General features: G+C 45.7%; 1 protein-coding gene across 1 annotated transcript in view; it reads right to left on the bottom strand.

The window, feature by feature from the left end:
• Nucleotides 1–19,400, bottom strand: part of LOC142008952 (vasoactive intestinal polypeptide receptor-like) — a 204,839-nt gene that overhangs the window by 85,647 nt on the left and 99,792 nt on the right. The window contains exon 3 of the mRNA XM_074986333.1: nucleotides 1,776–1,883. Within this exon, the coding sequence (XP_074842434.1) occupies nucleotides 1,776–1,883 (108 nt within the window). The remainder of the gene's footprint in view (nucleotides 1–1,775; nucleotides 1,884–19,400) is intronic.

Below are 19,400 nucleotides of genomic sequence, written 5' to 3'. Positions count from 1 at the left end.
AGAAGGTCTTCTGCAAGATAGCTTGCAGAAAGGCTTTCTTAGAAAGATCTCTGTAGTGTAGACATAAGCCCTGAGAGACCGGTCTCTTTTGCCCTTCCTCCCAGCCTCCCTCTTTGTCTTCCAATTAACAGTCCTCAGCTGATGATCTGAATATGCTTGTTAATCAGTTAATCAACCAGATTTAATCAATTATCTCCCTATTTGGCCCAGGTCGGGATGCATAAAAAGTACACAGAGTGGTGAGCCAGCTGTAAACTACTCCCACTCTGTCACAAACTCGTTGAAAATTTTCCAGAAAAAAGTGTTTTTCAGTAGAAAGCTGGATTTTCTGTTAAACACACTTTTCAAGAAAGACATCTGGGTTCTGTGGAAAATAAAGATTTTAGTCAAACAATGAAACAATTAAAGCTATACTATTTCTTTCAAAAACAGAAATATTTTTATCTGAATATGTTGCTGTAATGTCTTCTGGGAGAAGCAGTTCAATTGTCTTATATCCTCCATCTCCTCCCTGGCCCAGGGGTTTTGGCTGGACTACATCTCCCATGATGCACTACTGTCAAGGGCTCACATATTACAATGCCTCTCCTCTTCATGGCTATGTCTACACTAGCACCCCCCTTTTGAAAGGGGGAAGCTAATGAGACACTTCGGGATACGCTAATGAGGCAATGCAATGAATATGTAGCACCTCATTAGCATAATGCCATCCACGGAACTTCGAAAGTGCTGCTTTCGATCATATGCAGCTCTTCAAAACGGAGTCCTTTTTGAAAGGACTGCACACCCTTTGAACTCCCCTTATTTCTATAAACAAATAGGAATAAGGGGATTTCGGAGCGTGCAGGGTCCTTTTGAAAAGCACCCCACGTAGATGAGTTGTGCGTGAGCAAAAGCAGCACGTTCGAAGTGCTGTGGCTTCCATTATGCTAATGAGGCACTGCACATTCATTGTAGTGCCTCATTGGCATATCCCGAAGAGTCTCATTAGCATCCCCCTTTCGAAAGGGTGGTGCTAGTGTAGACACAGCCCCTGAAAGAAGACTGTGGGAGTTGAAGTCTGATCAGGACCCTGATCTCAAGAGGAGAATGGGAACATGAGATAGCCAAATGATAACTCTTATGAAGCACTACAGCTTCATGCTTTTCTGTGGAGCATTTAGAGGAAAACCATTTACCCCACATTTTTGTCAAAATTTCCCAAGAGGGAGGGGAAAACATTTTTTCTACTCGCTTGTCTTTGCACGTAACTTCTTCCAGCGGGATGTTCAAAGTAAACAGTATCGGCCTAACTCTGCGCTCACGGAAGCGGCTGGTTAAACTCCCATTGACTTCAGCGGGAGCACAGCTAGGTCAATGCTTGATGATGATCCCACTCACAGAGTGCAAGGCGTGGGAACTCTGTCTCCGTATGTTTTATATAGGACCTAGCAATGGGGGCATCAGCTGTGACTGATGTCTGTGGTCACTACGGTAATATAAAGAAACAATGAAAAATAGTAGGTTGGGCATTTAGCCATACCAAGGAGGAGATACAGTTTAAGACCAAAAGGGATGACCAGGTTACCTAGTCTGACCTGCTTCATGTCCTGGGCTATTAACTCCACCCAGTTATTAATAATCTACCCTAAATTAAAGTTGATGGGCCCTAGCAAGTCTATCACCTATGAATAATCATTATGACATTTATCAACCTTTCACCAGAACACAGATGGAGGGAATCAAATTTGTAAGTATCAAATGCCATAGTAAATGATCTGTGTAGTTTCCCTTACCTGGAGAAGTGAAGAAGTGAATAACATGTACAGGGCATGGCATCACCACAACTTCTCCGACTGCTGCTGAGGGCCAGCAAGTTATGTTGTCCCACATTTTCCTGCAGCCTGAAGAAAGAAAAGAGAATGAGGTGACCAGATTACAACATTCAGGGACTGTTTTGCCTGTGTTGTATGGTAAGTTCACAGAGAAATCTAGTGCAGGGCATGATACTTGGCTACCTTGAGAACAACCAGGTCTGTACAGTTTTCCAGCTCTCTCAATCAAATCCCAGCCGTGAATCAGAGGATTACAGAAGTTGAAGCTGGAAAATTCTGTTTGGATCAGAGAGACCACCCTGACGGTACTATAGCATAAAGTGCTCTACATGGAGGTTATCTCACAATACTACTGCACTTTGCCTGGGAACAAAACCTAAAAGGTATTGTAAAAACATGTGCTAAAAGCCCAGAACGACAGACTTCACTCTAACAAATGGAGAGGAAAAATGAAATAATGTGGGATTTTTTTCTTTAAACACACAGGGTATGTCCACACAGCAAAGTTATTTTGAAATAGCAGCTGCTATTTTGAAATTACTACATGAGTGTCTAAATAATGCAGCCACTATTTTGAAATAATTTTGAAATAGTGGTTAGCTGCTTTCAAAACTGGTAAACCTCATTGTACAAGGTCTGTTAAGACAAGCTGCATCTACACTAGGCAGCTGTTTCAAAAGAGCAGCCCCCAGCTGATGTGGCTCATTACCATGCCCCTTCCAAAAGGAGGGGGCTAGTGTAGCCACAGCCTACGTGTGTATGTGCTGTATTTCGAAATAGCTAAGTGCTAGTTCAAAATGCATTTTGTGTGTCGCCGTGTTATTTCCATATAAGCTATTCTGGAATAGCTTTTCTGGAATAGCTTATTTCCAAATAAGGCTGCTGCGTAGACATGCCCACAGATCAGATCTATGCAGGACTGAGACAAATCTGGGTCAATAGGAAATAGTACATTTTAAAGGGAAAAACACTAGAGAGTTGCTCAGATTAAATCTCTCCCTCCTCCTCCCCCCAGTCTGAACACACCACACTGTGCACAAGATAGGGCTGCTTCTGGAGGCAGGGAAAGGGGTTAGAGATGCGGGTGGAGGTCCTGGAAAGGTCCACGCTGGCCCTGTGGCTTCCCAGCCACCTGAGCAGGCCAGTTACCTGACCCCAGGAAAGAGAAGGGGGCTGGCAAGCATAGTGGGAGGGGGCACAGCCCCCAGTATTAAAATAGTGTTTTAAACATCTTGTAATATTTAATATCATATTAATATATTGTTCTATTTATTTTAATACAAGTGTCAAAACTAAATTAAAGAAAATGTTTTGAGGCTATTGAAACAAGATATCCCAAAGATCCTGAATTGAACTTTTTCAGAATTTTTGTTTCCTGCGAAATTTTGAATTTTGTTTTGCTTTTTGTTCTGATTTGGAATGAGGAAAAAAACCCCAGAATTTCATACAGAATGTGAATAATAATAATAGACAAGGAAGATGCTGAAGCCATTTCCATCTAGCAATCCTGCTCAGGAGTCACACACAGGCTATATCTACACATGCCCCAAACTTCGAAATGGCCACACAAATGGCCATTTCGAAGTTTACTAATGAAGCACTGAAATGCATATTCAGCGCTTCATTAGCATGCAGGCGGCCGCGGTGCTTCGAAATTGATGCGGGTTGCTGCCGCGCGGCTCATCCAGACGGGGCTCCTTTTCAAAAGGACTCCGGCTACTTCGAAGTCCCCTTATTCCTATGAGCTGATGGGAATAAGGGGACTTCAAAGTAGGAGGGGTCCTTTCGAAAAGGAGCCCCGTCTGGACGAGCCGCACAGTGGCAACCCGTGTCAATTTCGAAGCGCCGCAGCCGCCCGCATGCTAATGAAGCGCTGAATATGCATTTCAGCGCTTCATTAGTAAACTTTGAAATGGCCATTTGCGTGGCCATTTCGAAGTTTGGAGCGTGTGTAGACATGGCCACAATGGCTTCGTCTCCACTCCAGCAATCTGTCAACAGAAGTCAGTGTCAAAAGAGATCTACCAGCAGAGCTTCTGTCAATAGATTGTGACTACACCTAAAAAGCACTTTGAAAGAGCAATCCACTCTGTCAACAGAGAGCAGTCAGTCTCCCCGGCCCACTCTCAACAGAACGACTGAATGGAAGCTCTGCAAACAGGGCTGCCTAGTGAACTGGAAGCCCTGTCTGTCGACAAAAGGGCCCTGGAGTGTCTCCATTGCACTTATGTTGACAGAACTCTGAAGCGTAGACACGGCAAATATGGCACAGAACAGTTCCCTAAAGGCTTGGAAAAGACAGCGGTTAAGTCCAACATCCCAAAAGGAGGAACACTTCAGCTGTAAAGAAGTTGCTTTGTTCCCAAGGAGTTGAATTGATCACATGATACATTGTAAACAAAAAAAAGTGCTTGATAAAACCTGTTTCCAATAATAGCGAAGGGAACAAGAAAAACCACTGTTGAGGCATATTTCTTTAATAAATATTATGTACTGATGTGAAACTGCTCCTTTATACCAAACTTTTTCACACGCTACTGCCTCCACAATCAACCTGCCAAGATATCATCAGCACCTTTGATACCTCAGATCAATAAGGAGAGACCAAACAAGAATGCTTTGAACAACCAAATAGGAAGTGCAACTGTCTTTAGATTGCATAATCAAAGCCGTATCTTTGTTTTTATTGGGGTAAATGGAAATTTTCAGATGCTTCTCTGAAGTGTACTATTGGAGATTGTAAAGAAAACAATGAAGAATATCTTCTTATAAACTCCATTTTTAGATTAATTAAAATTCAATTTTTTAACTTGTAACATTAGCCCATATTACTGTCCCATGAAGTTGTGGCCACCAGGGCCAAATATAAAGACACCAGAATTATACCCTTAGGCTACGTCTACAGTAGAGAGTTTTGTAGACAAAACTTGTGGAGCATCTACGCACAAAATGCGTTTTGTCGACAAAAACTGCAGGCAAAAAAGCCATCTAGACCATGGTTTCCCAAACTGAGGGGCGTGCCCCATTTGGGGGGCATGAAGAAATTCCAGGGGGGGGCATGAGGCAACCCAGCCCCCACATCATTCCCCCCACCCAAAGAAAAAGCTGGCCCTTGCTTCCGACTCTGAGCCCCTGCCATTTCACATGGGTGACTGGGGGCAGCTGCTATAAAAAGCTGGCAGCCAGTGAAGGCCCATGTGGAGCTACCTGCCTCCTGCAAAGATGAGTGAATGTGTGTTGTTGGGGAGGAGGAGAATGGGGTTAGATGAGGGGCTGGCGGTTCCTAGCTGTGGGGGTGGGGAGGGGCTCAGGCAGGCGGCTCACAGGTGGCTGGGGTGGCTGGCCCGCGGTAAATGAGGTGGGGGAGTGTGAGGGGTTCTCAAAAATCAAAAGGGGGGTGCAATGCCAAAACGTTTGGGAACCACTGATATAGACACTCAGGGGGGCCCTTTTGTTGACAGAGCAGATCAAAAGATTGATTCGCTTTTATATGGAGATGCAGTCTGTTGACAGAAGTTTTGTGGGAACCTCTCTTCCAACCCTGACTTCTGTAGACAGATGCTTCTAGTGCAAATGTAGCCATAGAAAACAGATGGTTTCCCAGTAGGATCTATCAACCTCTAGAACTCTGGGGGACATATCTGAAACTCTGGACCAAGATGGAATCCAATATAAAATACACAATGAAAGTTCTGGAGGACCTCCTAAAGGAGCATGCTTGTTCTGAGCTTGGTTTAAATGTCTATATCTAAAGTTCACACCAAGGTCTATGGCTACAGTTACACTAGAGGGTTTTGTCAACCAAACTCATGGAGCGTTTATACACAAAATAGGTTTTGTCGACAGTGTCAACAAAACCCAGCCCTTTTGCTGCCAGTGTTCTGCCTCAAAACTTTGAGGCATAATGCTGCTGTTGACAGATTTCTCTCCACAGAACAGCTGTTTAAATGCCCCAAGGGGGCCTCTTTCTACCGACAAGGCATCCACAACAACGGGCAGCTCTGTCTGCTGTGCTTCTGGCTGCCTGTTTTGTCAACAGAGCAGATCACTCTCCTAACTGGCTTTTGTGTGTACATGCGATCTGTGGACAGAGATTTTGTCAGGAAATCTCTCCTGACAGTGACGTCTGTTGACTGAGAGCTGTAGTACTCTTGTCTGAAATGCAAGGCATAGAAACAGCCACTGCCTGCATCCTTCAGCAAACAGCTTTAGGACTATACTGAGATAAAATATAGATATAATGGTTATCCAAAGTGATGGCTTGGATTTATCATCACACATCTGACCCTCTCACCTGTACTCTGTTCACAAACCCTTCTCCTCTGGGACAGCTCCTGTCATTCCAAATCTCTGAGCAGCTTCTAATGTACATGAAGCTTTTAGACAAAGACTCAACAAACCTCGTGGCTGGGAGATGAAGCCAGAGAAATTCAGATGAGAGTGAAGATGTACATTTTTAACCACTAGGGCAAGAAGATAAGAACTAGTTCTAAAAAGGATTAATAAAGGGAAGTTCCATGACCTTTGCTAAACAGGAGGTCAGATTAGATGATCATGGTAGTTCCTTCTGGCCTTATAATTTACAAAAACAGCCTGTAAGAAAAATGTTTCCTTCTTTCCCTATGACAGAGTTGCCAACTTTTGTTGGCTCTATCTGTGGGAGGCCTAAGACAACATGGAGGCGTACTGTTGAGGCAGACATGAAGAGAATGAACTACAACTGGGACACACTGGAGAAAATGGCCAAAGATGGACAGAAGTGGAAGATCTTCATTGGTGCCCTACCCACCAGCGGGCATAACATGCTTTAACTAACTAACTAACTATACCAGGAGGTTTCATCACATCACATAAACTTTCATTAGAGATTAATCTTTAATTCTTGGTGACTCTAACACTGCTCCCTGAAAACTGGACACTTGTACAGCCACACAGGAGAGATTCAAATGCTGCCCAAGTGATTAGCAGAGTACTCACAGCCTGGTTTTGCTTTTGCTGGTCTTGCGCATTCACACATGCCTTGGAGCACATAAAATTATTCCTTATGTGGATTGAAAAATGCACTCATGAGTGGAAAAGACTGGAGGGACCATTGGACCAAGACAATCCTGGAGGACTGGCAACCCTAAGAAAGAATATCTGCATGGTGCTCAATTTCAAGCAGAGAGCCCCAGGGCTCGGTTCAGGGGCCGGTGTTGTTCAACATCTTTATTAATGACCTGGATGAGGGACTGGATTGCACCCTCAGCAAGTTTGGAGATGATACCAAGCTAGGGGAAGAGGCAGATACATTGGAGAGTAGAGATAGGATCCAGAGTGACCTGGATAAATTGGAGGATTGGGCCAAAAGAAATCTGATGCAGTTCAACAAGGAGAAGTGTAAAGTCCTGCACTTGGGACGGAAGAATCCCAAGCATTGTTAAAGGCTGGGGACTGACAGGCTAAGCAGCAGTACAGCAGAAAGGGACCTAGGGGTTATGGTGGATGAAAGGCTGGATATGAGTAAACAGTGTGCCATTGTAGCCAAGAAGGCTAATGGCATATTAGGGTGCATTAGGAGGAGCACTGAGAGCAGATCTAGAGAAGTGGTTGTTCCCCTCTATTCAGCACTGGTGAGGCCACATCTGGAATATTGTGTCCAGTTTTGTGCTTCCCAGAATAAATAGGATGTGGATGTGCTGGAGTAGAGTCAGCAGATGGCAACAAAAATGATTATGGGGCGGGAACGCGTGACCTATTAGGTTAGGTTGAGGGATTCGGGCTTATTTAGTTTACAGAAGAGAACACTTGGGCTGCGTCTACACGTGCACGCTACTTCGAAGTAGCGGCAGTAACTTCGAAATAGCGCCCGTCACGTCTACACGTGTTGGGCGCTATTTCGAAGTTGAAATCGACGTTAGGCGGCGAGACGTCGAAGTCGCTAACCCCATGAGCGGATGGGAATAGCGCCCTACTTCGACGTTCAACATCGAAGTAGGGACGTGTAGACGATCCGCGTCCCGCAACATCGAAATAGCGGGGTCCTCCATGGCGGCCATCAGCTGGGGGGTTGAGAGATACTCTCTCTCCAGCCCTTGCGGGGCTCTGTGGTCACCGTGGGCAGCAGCCCTTAGCCCAGGGCTTCTGGCTGCTGCTGCTGCAGCTGGGGGTCCGTGCTGCATATACAGGGTCTGCAACTAGTTGTTGGCTCTGTGTATCTTGCATTGTTTAATGAAAGTGTGTCTGGGAGGGGCCCTTTAAGGGAGCGACTTGCTGTTGAGTCCGCCCCGTGACCCTGTCTGCAGCTGTGCCTGGCTCCCTTATTTCGATGTGTGCTACTTTGACGTGTAGACGTTCCCTCGCTGCGCCTATTTCGATGTCGGGCTGCGCAACGTCGAAGTTGAACATCGACGTTGCCAGCCCTGGAGGATGTGTAGACGTTATTCGTCGAAATAGACTATTTCGATGTCGCAACATCGAAATAAGCTATTTCGATGTTGGGTGCACGTGTAGACGTAGCCTTGGGGTGATTTAATAAGCAGCCTTCATCTTCCAAAAGGGGTGGTCTAAAGAGGAAGGAGAGAAATTGTTCTCAGTGGTGACAGATGGCAGAACAAGGAGCAATGGTCTGAAGTTACACTGGGGGAGGTGTAGGTTGGATATTACGAAACTATTTCACCAGGAAGGTGGTGAAGCACTGGAATGCATTGCCTAGAAAGATAGTGGAATAGCCATCCCTTGAGGGTTTTAAGTCCCAGCTTGATATAGCTAGACATGGCTAGGATGATTTAGTTGGGGAGGACCCTGCTTTAGGCAGGGGGCTGGACTAGATGACCTCCTGAGGTCCCTTCCAGCCCTATGATTCTATGAATTTTGCCCCAAGAAATAAATGATCTGAGGCTTGCAGTGCTCTGTTCTATTCTGCACCCAGGCCCACCGACAGGTGTACTATGTGTGGGTGGAAGATGAAGGGAGTAATTGCACCAGGGCTCGATGCTTCAAAGGGGTCTGGATCTCCTGGCTGCCACTGCTGCTACTCCAGCAGTAGCAGTGGCTGGAGTCCTGGAGTCCTTTGAATTGCTGCCCGAGCACCAACGTGCTCGGCTCTGAGGATGGGGAGAGGCCACAGTGCCACTGTCTGGGTGGCACTAATGGCTAACTACTCTTAGCCTGCCCCTTCTTCCCAAGGTCCTGTTGCTTCTGGGGTGCGGAACCAACCCCTGCCCACAACTTGCCCTAGGGCCCCTGGTGGCTGTCAGTCCCATTGTCTGCACCAGTGATGGGTTTAAGCCTGACAGCCCATAAGCCGTTGTTAGGGCTAGAAACAGGTACTAAAAACTCTTTGGAAAGATCTCCCATCTTCCCTAGGGCATGCATAGCACATGGCTTTATCATGGAGAAGTCCTGAGATGTTAGACTGCAGCCCTGTAGCTTTGTTAAGCATGGGAATATTTGTTTTAGGTGATTTCTCGGGGCTTTAAAAATGCATCTCTCTTTCTCCAAAGCCAGTCCAGTTGGACGTGTGAGAACCATCCAATATGACGGCGCATTATTGGATGCTTTCAGAATCAGGAGCAGCGTCAAACAAGGACGCGTGCTTGCTCCGACATTGTTAGGGATCTTCTTCGCACTCCTCCTGAAGCACGCCTTTGGATCTTCAACAGAGGGCATCTTGCTGCACACAAGATCTGATGGGAAACTGTTTAACTTTGCAAGGCTGAAAGCTGAGTCTAAGATGCGAGAAGTCCTCATCAGAGACATACTGTTCACAGACGATGCTGCTGTAGTGTCTCACACAGAAGACCAGCTGCAAAAACTACTGGATCAGTTCTCCAAAGCGTGCAAGGACTTTGGGCTTACCATCAGCCTAAAGAAGACAAATGTACTCGGTCAGGATGTTGCTGAATCCCCATCAATCAGCATTGACAACTATACGTTAGAGGTCGTCCACGAGTTTGTTTACCTCGGGTCCACCATCACTGACACCCTGTTGTTGGACACTGAGCTAAATAGGAGGATTGGAAAAGCAGCCACAACTCTGTCCAGACTCAGCAAGAAAGTGTGGAATAACAACAAGCTGTACACTCACACCAAAATGCAAGTCTACAGAGCATGCATCCTCAGCACCCTCCTTTATGGCAGCAAGACTTGGACCCTGTATGCCCGCCAGGAAAAGAGGCTGAACGTCTTCCACTTGCGCTGCCTCAGGCGCATCTTTGGAATATCATGGAAGGACAGAGTGACCAACACCGCCGTCCTCGAGCAAGCTGGAATCCCAACCATGTACACCCTCCTCAGGCAGCATCGACTCTGCTGGCTAGGCCACGTCCACAGGATGAATGATGGAAGGATTCCAAAAGACATCCTGTATGGTGAGCTAGCCTCTGGCAAAAGACCTCCCGGACGCCCCCAGTTGCGCTACAAAGATGTCTGCAAGAGAGACCTCAGAGAGGTAGACATTGAGCTGGACAACTGGGAAGAACTAGCAGAGGACCGCAGCAGATGGAGGCAGGGGTTACACAAGGGCCTGCAGAAGGGCGAGATGAAGATCAGACAGCTAGCAGAGGAGAAGCGAGCGCACAGAAAGCACAATAAGGACTTTCCAGACACCCGCTACATCCGCAAGAGATGCAGCAAGGACTGTCACTCTCATGTGGGTCTTCATAGTCACAATAGACACTGTAAATGAAGTCCTCAATTGAAACTTTAAAGGGCGCGATCCATAGTCTATACAGACTGAAGGATGCCTACTACTAATATTTGCCCCAAGGCCCACTGTAATCAATGGAGAGTCACCTTTTTACTTCATGGAGCTCTGGATCAGGCCCTGGGGTAGTTATACAAGAAGGAGACAATAATACTTATTTTAATTGCTCCACTTAATCAAATGACACTAAGCAAGGTTTACTGCTGAAATGGTTTTCCCCTGTAACATGTACGGCACGTACGTTCTTCATACTGGGGAAATATAAAGGTTTTATCAGTGCTCGCCTGAGGTTACTTGCATCTGTCAGCCACGGCTTCACCTCCCATGAATAATGTGACCCTATTAAATACATGCTGACAAAATGCTTTCAGACATGAAGGTCAAATGAAACCCCTCCAATCATCTCATCTGACCCCGAGCAAAAGAGTGGTCAGGGAATTCCATTTAGTGAGTCCTGTAGGGGAGGGAAACATTTTTTCCTACTATGCAGATGCACATTATTAAATCAGATAGAGAAACCACCACAGAGGGAGAGGTGTTATTTAAGAGAAGCACCCATGTTGGTAGAAGCACAAAGGGAAAGAAACTGGCCATGAATAAGTTTAAGCTTAAAATTAGATGAAGGTTTCTAACCACTAGAGGAGTGAAGTTTTGGAACAGCCTTCCAAGAGGGTGGAAATATCTAATTTTTTTTTAACACTGAGCTTGATGAGTTAATGGAGGGGACAATGTGATGAAGTTGGCCAGAGTGGCGTATGGTTCATCCATGAGTGTTATTAATAGATATCTCCAACAGCCAAAGAGGGGACACAAGGTGGAAAGGCTCTGAGTTGCTACAGACAATTCTTTCAGAGTTGTATGGCTGGTCAGTCTTGCCTCCATGCTCAGGGTTAAACTGGGTGCCATATTTGGGCTTGGAAAGGAATATTCCTCCAGGTCATATTGGCAGAGGGGAAACCTGAAGGGTTTCCAGCTTTGTCTGCAATGTGGTGGATGAATCCCTTGCTCATCTGAACTAGAATAACAGGTGAATTCTCCGTAATTTGAAGTCTTGAAATCAAGATTTCAAGACATTGGTCTCTCAGCCAGAAGTTATGGCTAGGGCCGTACCAAATTCACAGCCATGAGAAATACTTCATGGACCATGAAATCTGGTCTCCATCTGTGAAATTTGACTTAGCACAGGGGTCAGCAACCCTCAGCACAGGAGCCAAGAGTGGTATGTGAGCTGATTTTCATTGGCATGTGAGGCGAGAGCTCAGCCCCACCCCTCTTCCCCCAGGCAGCCAGGAGCTTGCTCGAAGCCATGCCACCCATGGATTAACAAAAGAAGAGCTAATGCTTCCAACCACAACCAAAATGGTAAACCTCTGACTCGTCATTTATTTATAAGTGAAGCTGTTGGAAGTTGGACTATTTAGTGACTCTAAAAAGTATCTCTGGCATTTGTACCATACATAGTGGTCAAAAGGTCAAATTTCAGCACTGCCTCAGAAAGGTTGTAGCCCCTGATCTAGCATGTGCTTTCACCCTCTCTATACAGATTTCACAGGAGGCAGATCAGTGTTTCCTGACATTGGGGATTCTGACCAAGAGGGAGTGGCAAAGGGTTGAAAGATTATTTCCACCCTTACTTCCTTACTGCCTTCAAAGCTGGGTGGCTGGAGAGCAGCGGCTGTTGGCTGGATGATTAGCTCCAAAGGCACCACCCCGCCAGCAACATCGCAACATTAAGGAGGGCAATATTCTACCATGCCACCCTTACTTCTGGGATGCTGCTGGTGATGGTTCTGCCTTCAGAGCTGGGCTCCTGGCCAGCAGCTACTGCTCCCCAGCTGTCCAGCTCTGGAAGAAGTGCCACTGCCAGCAGGAGTGCCAAAGTAAGGGCAGCAGTACTGCAACACTCCCACAGCCCTCAAAATAATCTTGCTGTCATAGAATTATAGACTCTAAGTGCTAGAAGAGACCTCAGGTCATCGAGTCCAGCCCCTGAGTGATTTACCCAAGATCACACAGCAATCTCCTAGCTGAATCGGGACTAGCATCCTCCACTCTCAATGACTTCTTCAAACCAACAGCATCTCCTGCATCATGAAGGCACCAAAACTGTCCTCCCACAACTCCTTTTGGGGTTAGGATCCTACAATTACAACACCACAAATTTACTCTTTTTAAAACTCTATGACCATGAAATGGATCAAAATGGACTGTGAATTTCATGAGTCCTAGTTATGGTTCTGCTGCAGAAGCAGGTGAGTGAGGTTCTGTGCCCTGAGATGCTCAGGAAGTCAGGCTGGATGATCATCATGGTCTCTTTAAGCCTTAAAGTCTATAGCTGTGTCTACATTAGAGAGTTCTGTAGACAGAAATCACTGTTGACAGATATTTCCCGACATAACGTCTGTCTACAGAGCATGCCCACATCTAATATAGGCTTTCCCTGTCAACGTCCTCTATCAACAGAGACCATCCAGACTGCTCAGCCCTCTGTCAGTAGAACAGTCAACTGGAAGCTCTTCAAACAGGGCAGCCAGGTGAACCGGAAACTCCTTCTGTAGACAGAGGGCCCCCAAGAGCGTCTACACTATTTTTTTTTGTTGACAAAATCTGGCAACAGAGGCCCTGTGCCCTGCAGGGTCAAGATAGAACTCTGCCAGGAAAACTGCTGTGTTCCATCGACAGATCTTGACAGAATGCATTTGTAGTGTGGATGCTCCCTAGTTTTGTCGACAGAGGGCCTCTTACACAAGAACATAAGAATGCCCATTACTGGGTCAGACCAAAGGTCCATCTAGCCCAGCATCCTGTCTGCTGACAATGGCCAGGGCCAGAGCCCCAGAGGGAGTGGACCAAAGACAGATCAAGCAACTTGTCTCCTGCTATCCATCTCCAGCCTCTAACAAACAGAGGCCAGGGACACCATTCCTAACCCCTGACTAATAACCTTTTATGGACCTAACCTCCATGAATTATCTAGCTCTTTTTTGAACTCTGTTATAGCCTAGCCTTCACAGTCTCCTCTGGCAAGGAGCTCCACATGTTGACTCTGCACTGTGTGAAAAGAACTTCCTTTTATTAGTTTTAAACCTGCTACCCATTAATTTCATTTGGTCTCTTCAAGTTTTTATATTATGGGAACAAGTAAATCACTTTTTCTGTCCTCTAGTTCTTATATTCTGTCCACAGAACTCTGCACTGTAGACCCATCTTTAGAGTTCCAATAACTTGTGGTTGAAAACTAGAGCCTAATTTATAGAAAGATATCAACTGTTGACTGGGTCTAGCATAATGGATCTCGATCCATGGCTGAGGCCCCTAGGTGCTACAGTAAAGCAAATAAGTAATCATTTAAATTCTCCATGTGATGGAGCCTTACACATCCCCAGATAATTTGTTCCAATGACAAACTGCTGTAGCCTATAAATGTGAAACTACGTTACCCCCACTGCTATATAGTTGCCTCTTATTTTAAATGTTCTCGTGTGAACTTGCAGCCACAGGATCTTGTTATGCCTTTGTCTCTTAGACTAAGGGCCTCCTACAATCTGCCAATGGTGTCTGTTTGATAAGATGAGTGGATTGAGCTCCTGAAATCTCTCGTTATAGGATGCGCAACTTTATATCACATTACAGCAGAAGGGGTCTCTTGCTAGCTTCCTGTTGCTGTTGTTTTTATTGATTTATTTTTAGCAGGTTAAAAAATTAGACAATGCGCTTGTCAGTTCATATGGGGCACAGTCTTTTGCTGTGGTTTGTGTATCTCAGAGATTAAACCCGATAAACGGCTGTTTGAGAAGCATCTGTATTTTTTTAAATGTAATTGGAGCTTATCTAGGAAGCATCAGAATCTAACTGCAGCAGTTGGGCATGGTTCTGTGACACTAAAGGGTTTTTACAAGAAGTGTGTGTGCAGGGAGGGAGGGGCAGTGTCACGCAGCTGTTAGTATAGTTAAGTTTTAAATGGTTGGCCGTTTGAGGCACTGATTCAAGAAGGCACTTCAGCATGTGCTCAGGTCTCACTAAATGCATCCTAAAGGATTTCAGAGCAGTGGTCTTATTAGTCTGTATCTGCAAACACAAGAGGAGTCCTATGGCTCTGGAAAGACTAACAGATTTATTTGGGCCTAAGCTTTCATGGGTAAAACCCACTTCATTGTACGCAGTTTTACCCACAAAAGCTGATGTCCAAAATAAATCCGTGAGGCTTTAAGGGGCCGTAGAACTCCTTGTTTTGTCTTTCCTGGTGTACTTTCACAGACATCAGTGCACTTACACCAAGGAAAAATTCAGCTCTTCATGTCCTTATTTATCCTGAGACCAAGGACTCTTCCACACGGATGCATTGTGCACAGCAAGCTGGGATGCAAATATACTGTGCACCAGCTGGCCACACTCTAACTGGCCATGTGGCTCTTGTTACTGTGCACTAGAAGTTCCCCAGGGCGCTTTCGAACAGCTGTAGGTCAAAGTGCACAAGGGGACTTTAGGTGCACGTTAGCAGGGTTCAGCCAGTTAGTGGGTGGCAAGCCAGTGTGCTGTAGATTCACACCACAGCTTGCTGTGCACCAAATCCCTGTGTAAACAAGTCCTTCATGATAGAATTCCTCGCGTATCTGTGGAGTCCAATATACTCCTCAATATCTGCTAGTGAGGGAGATGCCAAAGGAAAGTTGCATGTAAATTAGCCACTTGGAGCATGGTATACATTTCTGCTACTTGTAACAAGTGCATTTTCGCTCTGGTTTGACATCAGCCGGCAGTTTTCAGTACTACCCCAGGAAGCCCAGAGCCATATGAGGCACAGCTGCCAAAGATGTGTGGTGTCACATTTATTACTTCCTTTGGTACCATTGCAGCAATTTTGCCTATGGCATGTGCTCCAGTGGTTTGCCCCGTCCAGTTATAAAGTGTCTATTATTTGCATTGTCTTATCATCAGAGCTTTAAAAGACAGGACATTTTACAGCCATGCCTGAGGTGATCCCCAATCATGGACCAGGTCACTACCAGGCCGAGAGCTGTACAAACACAGATCAGAAAAAAAAACAAGAAGTCCTGTGGCACCTTGTAGACTAACAGATATTTTGGAGCATATGCTTTCGTGGGCAAAGACCTGCTTCGTCAGATGCATCTATAAGCTGCCACAGGACTTCTTGTTTTTGAAGATACAAACTAACTCAGCTACCCCTCTGATACAGATCAGAAAGATAGTCCCCACCTCAGAGTGTTTACCCCACTCTGAATCAGCCTGACTTTACTTCAGTCAAACCATCCAGCAGAAACCACCATGTGCCATATTGTTAAAAAGAGGTGCCTGGAAGATATATATTTCCAATCAAACCCCTGTGAATTCCATCCGGATGGGCTGGGGCATCTGAAAAGAGGTGGTCAATACAGCTATCTGCAGGCAGAAGAAATAGAGCCCAGTGAAATCAATGGGAGCTCCAGGTAACTGTCACATCTGGGAATTGATCCACTTTTATGTAGGGGCCTCAACTGAAGGATCCAGTTGAAAATTTTGGCTGTAGGTTCCTCCATAGAATCATAGAAGAGTAGGACTGGAAGGGACCTCGAGAGGCCATCGAGTCCAGCCCCCTGCCCTCATGGCAGGACCAAGCACTTTCTAGACCATCCCTGAAAGCCATCTATCTAACCTCTTCTTAAATATCTCCAGTGATGGAGATTCTACCACCTCCCTTGGCAATTCGTTCCAGTGTTTGATCACCCTGACAGTTAGGAACTTTTTCCTAATGTCCAGCCTGAACCTCCCCTGCTGCAATTTAAGTCCATTGCCTCTTGTTCTATCCTCAGAGGCAAGGAAGAACAAGTTCCCTCCCTCTGCCTTATGACACCTTTTTAGATACCTGAAAACTGCTATCATGTCCCCCCTCAATCTTCTCTTTTCCAAACTAAACAAGCCCAATTCCTTCAGCCTTTCTTCATAGGTCATGTTCTCTAGAACTTTGATCATTCTCGTTGCTCTCCTCTGGACCCTCTCCAATTTCTCCACATCCTTCCTGAACTGCGGTGCCCAGAGCTGGACACAATACTCCAGCTGAGGCCTAACCAGGGCAGAGTAGAGCGGGAGAATGACTTCTCGTGTCTTGTTCACAACACACCTGTTAATGCATCCAAGAATCATGTTTGCTTTTTTTGCAACAGCATCACACTGTTGACTCATATTTAACTTGCGGTCCACTATAACCCCTAGATCCCTTTCTGCCATAGGAAAACAAGAACACCACCCGAGCCTGCTACTACTGCGCTTTGCTTCCACCACTAATCAGCTCTTTGCAGCATGAAGCTGCCAATTATTTCTTCTTCCAAACCACCTCTGAAAGCCACATTCTACGGGAGATTAACTCAACTGCTCAGAGCAAGCATAAAGGATTCCCAGGCTGATCTTAATTACAGGGTGCCTCTTTAGACAGTGTGTTATCATGCTTCCCCTCAATTCATCTAGAAATTGACTTTTTTTCACTCTATGGGTAAGCAACACTTATGAATACAAAGCAGTTTTGATCTGCATCCCCACAACAGGTTTCATCAGCAGCTCCCAAGGTACTTTACAAACATTGCAAATGAAAAGGAGAGAAGATTTTTACTTCTTTATGAGGTATAAAGATAGCTTGATTTTTTTTTTTGCTTGTGTAACATCAAGATCTTTATGTTTTCTCTTTCCTCTCTGTGAAAGACTGGAGAACTGAAGAGAAAGAGTTGCAGGTCCTTCACTGAGTGGGTGCTGGCTTTTTAACAAAGAGATTTTTCATCCCATTTGTGTTTCAGACATTTGAGTTAAATATGTACTAAGAGAAACAAATGAAGTCAGATGCCTGAAAATAAATAAGCACACCAAAAAAAAGTTTTTTTTTTTCTGTGGCTACTTTTAAAATATTCAGATTTACATGAATTTCCCAATCGTCAACAGACATCCAAGAAAAGCCTGGCAGACAAGACCTGAACTTCCAACAAACAACTGGAGAAATCAACTGTCTTTCATGCTTTCTTTATATCTCAGATCACAGATAAAAAATGGTATTTTCCTTATTATTGCAGGTCAGTTTTTAATGAATGAGGCTTCCAGATATTCCAGCAAGATCAGTGTGTACATCTCATTTAGAAAGAGGCAAACTGATGCAAAGAGATATCAAAGCTACAGGACAAAGGCAAGAAAAGAGGTTGCCCAAAGTTAGGCTACTCTCACCCAAACACCTTAATGCGTAATTTTGAAAAGTTCTGACCACCCACCAGTCCCCATTGACTTTGCTAGAAGTTACAGTCTGAAAACCAGACTTCGTACTCTTACTCTTAGAGCTCCAACATTAGGAGCTCACAGCTGAAAAAATGTGGTATATTCCAAACACACACTACAAGTTAGTGGTGGAGCTATGAACAGAATCTGGGACTCTTGCCGCCCCATAGCACTGACTGCCTAATGCCACTCAAAGCTCAGCTGACCTGCTCTTCCATATTGAGAATGCAAGTTACTGCATCTTAGCAAAGGAGGGCAGAGTTTGACCCATCGAGTTTAAGGCCAGAAGGGATCATCATGATAATCGAATCTGACCACCTGCACATCTCAAGCCACACACTGCTGTAACAGACCCATAAGTTCTGGCTGAGTTATTGACGACCTCCAATCATGATATAATGACTTCCAGTTACAGAGCATCCATCATTTATTCTAGTTCAAACCAGCAAGTGCCCCTAGGCCCCAGGCTGCAGAGGAAGGTGAAAAATCCCCATGATGCTTGCCAGTTTGATCCAGGTGAACACGCCTTCCCCACCCCAACTATGGCAATCAGTGAGACCCATGAGCCACCAGAGGGATGCCTGGGAAAGAACTGTTTGGCAAAGCCAGCCTGGCACAGAGGTGCCATGCCAGGCTATGGAGATTGTTAGCAATGGCACTATGGAGTGGAGGGCTGATTTTTAAATGTCTGAGTTGCTCCTAGTCTAAGGACACCCCCAATGCGCCTGAGCCAGCCTTCCTAGTGCACACAAGGAGGGGTGATCACTGCCACACCCATTACCTTTCTCACAAGGGTTGCACAGACAACAGGGCAAGCAAAGGACACTGGAGGAAAAGATCAGTTTGCCTGATCTTGATGGTTTCTGTACACTGATGTGCCAACCAAAGCAACCAACTGAACTTGAAATATGTGCTTCCAGCAGGAATGGCCTCTGTGTTTCGTACAAAGGAGCTGTCACACTGAATCAGAGCACAGTCGCCTCTACTCCAGCATTCTGCCTCTGGCTGTGGCTATTACCGAGCGGCTCAGAAAAAATAACGCATCCTGTCTAGTACAGCAGTGGTTGTGGGAGGTGCACTGGGGCGAAGAATTCCCTGCAGACAATCAGCTGAGGCCCTAAGGGTGGGAGACGCAAAGCACGTAGGTGCCTAACTCCCATTTAAATCAAGGGGAGTTCAATGCCCAACTCAAATGCATGGGGATCTGATTAGCCTTGGCCAATCTCCTGAAGACACAGAGCTGCCGGTGGACATGAGGTAGTCATCAGATTAACCAGTCCTGCTCCTTTCATTTTGTAGTGGTTTTTGTTGTAAGAGGAGAAATCAAGACTGATAATAGCAGGAAATGCAGGTGGGTATTTCTGAGCAGGCTTATTCCCTGGTCTGAGGGGCTGTTTGCTGAGGAGGACACCTGTGTGTGATTTCTTTTAACGTGTGTGTGTGGGGGGGGGGTGCTTTTACACTGCAGCCACCACATGATCCTTGATGGGTAGAAGGCCCAGGTGCAGTGGCATGGGATCCATGAAGATAGAGAGTTTCCTGTTCCCACTGCAGCCTCCATCCACCTTCACACTCACTGTCGGTTAACCCATTCTGCTGTTGAGGACTTTGCTTGTCTTCCCCCTTGACCTTGCCACTATGGGTGACCC

This window comes from Carettochelys insculpta, chromosome 2 (assembly GCF_033958435.1).
Source record: "Carettochelys insculpta isolate YL-2023 chromosome 2, ASM3395843v1, whole genome shotgun sequence".
NCBI lineage: Eukaryota > Metazoa > Chordata > Testudines > Carettochelyidae > Carettochelys > Carettochelys insculpta.
This window is presented reverse-complemented; position numbering and strand designations above follow the sequence as displayed.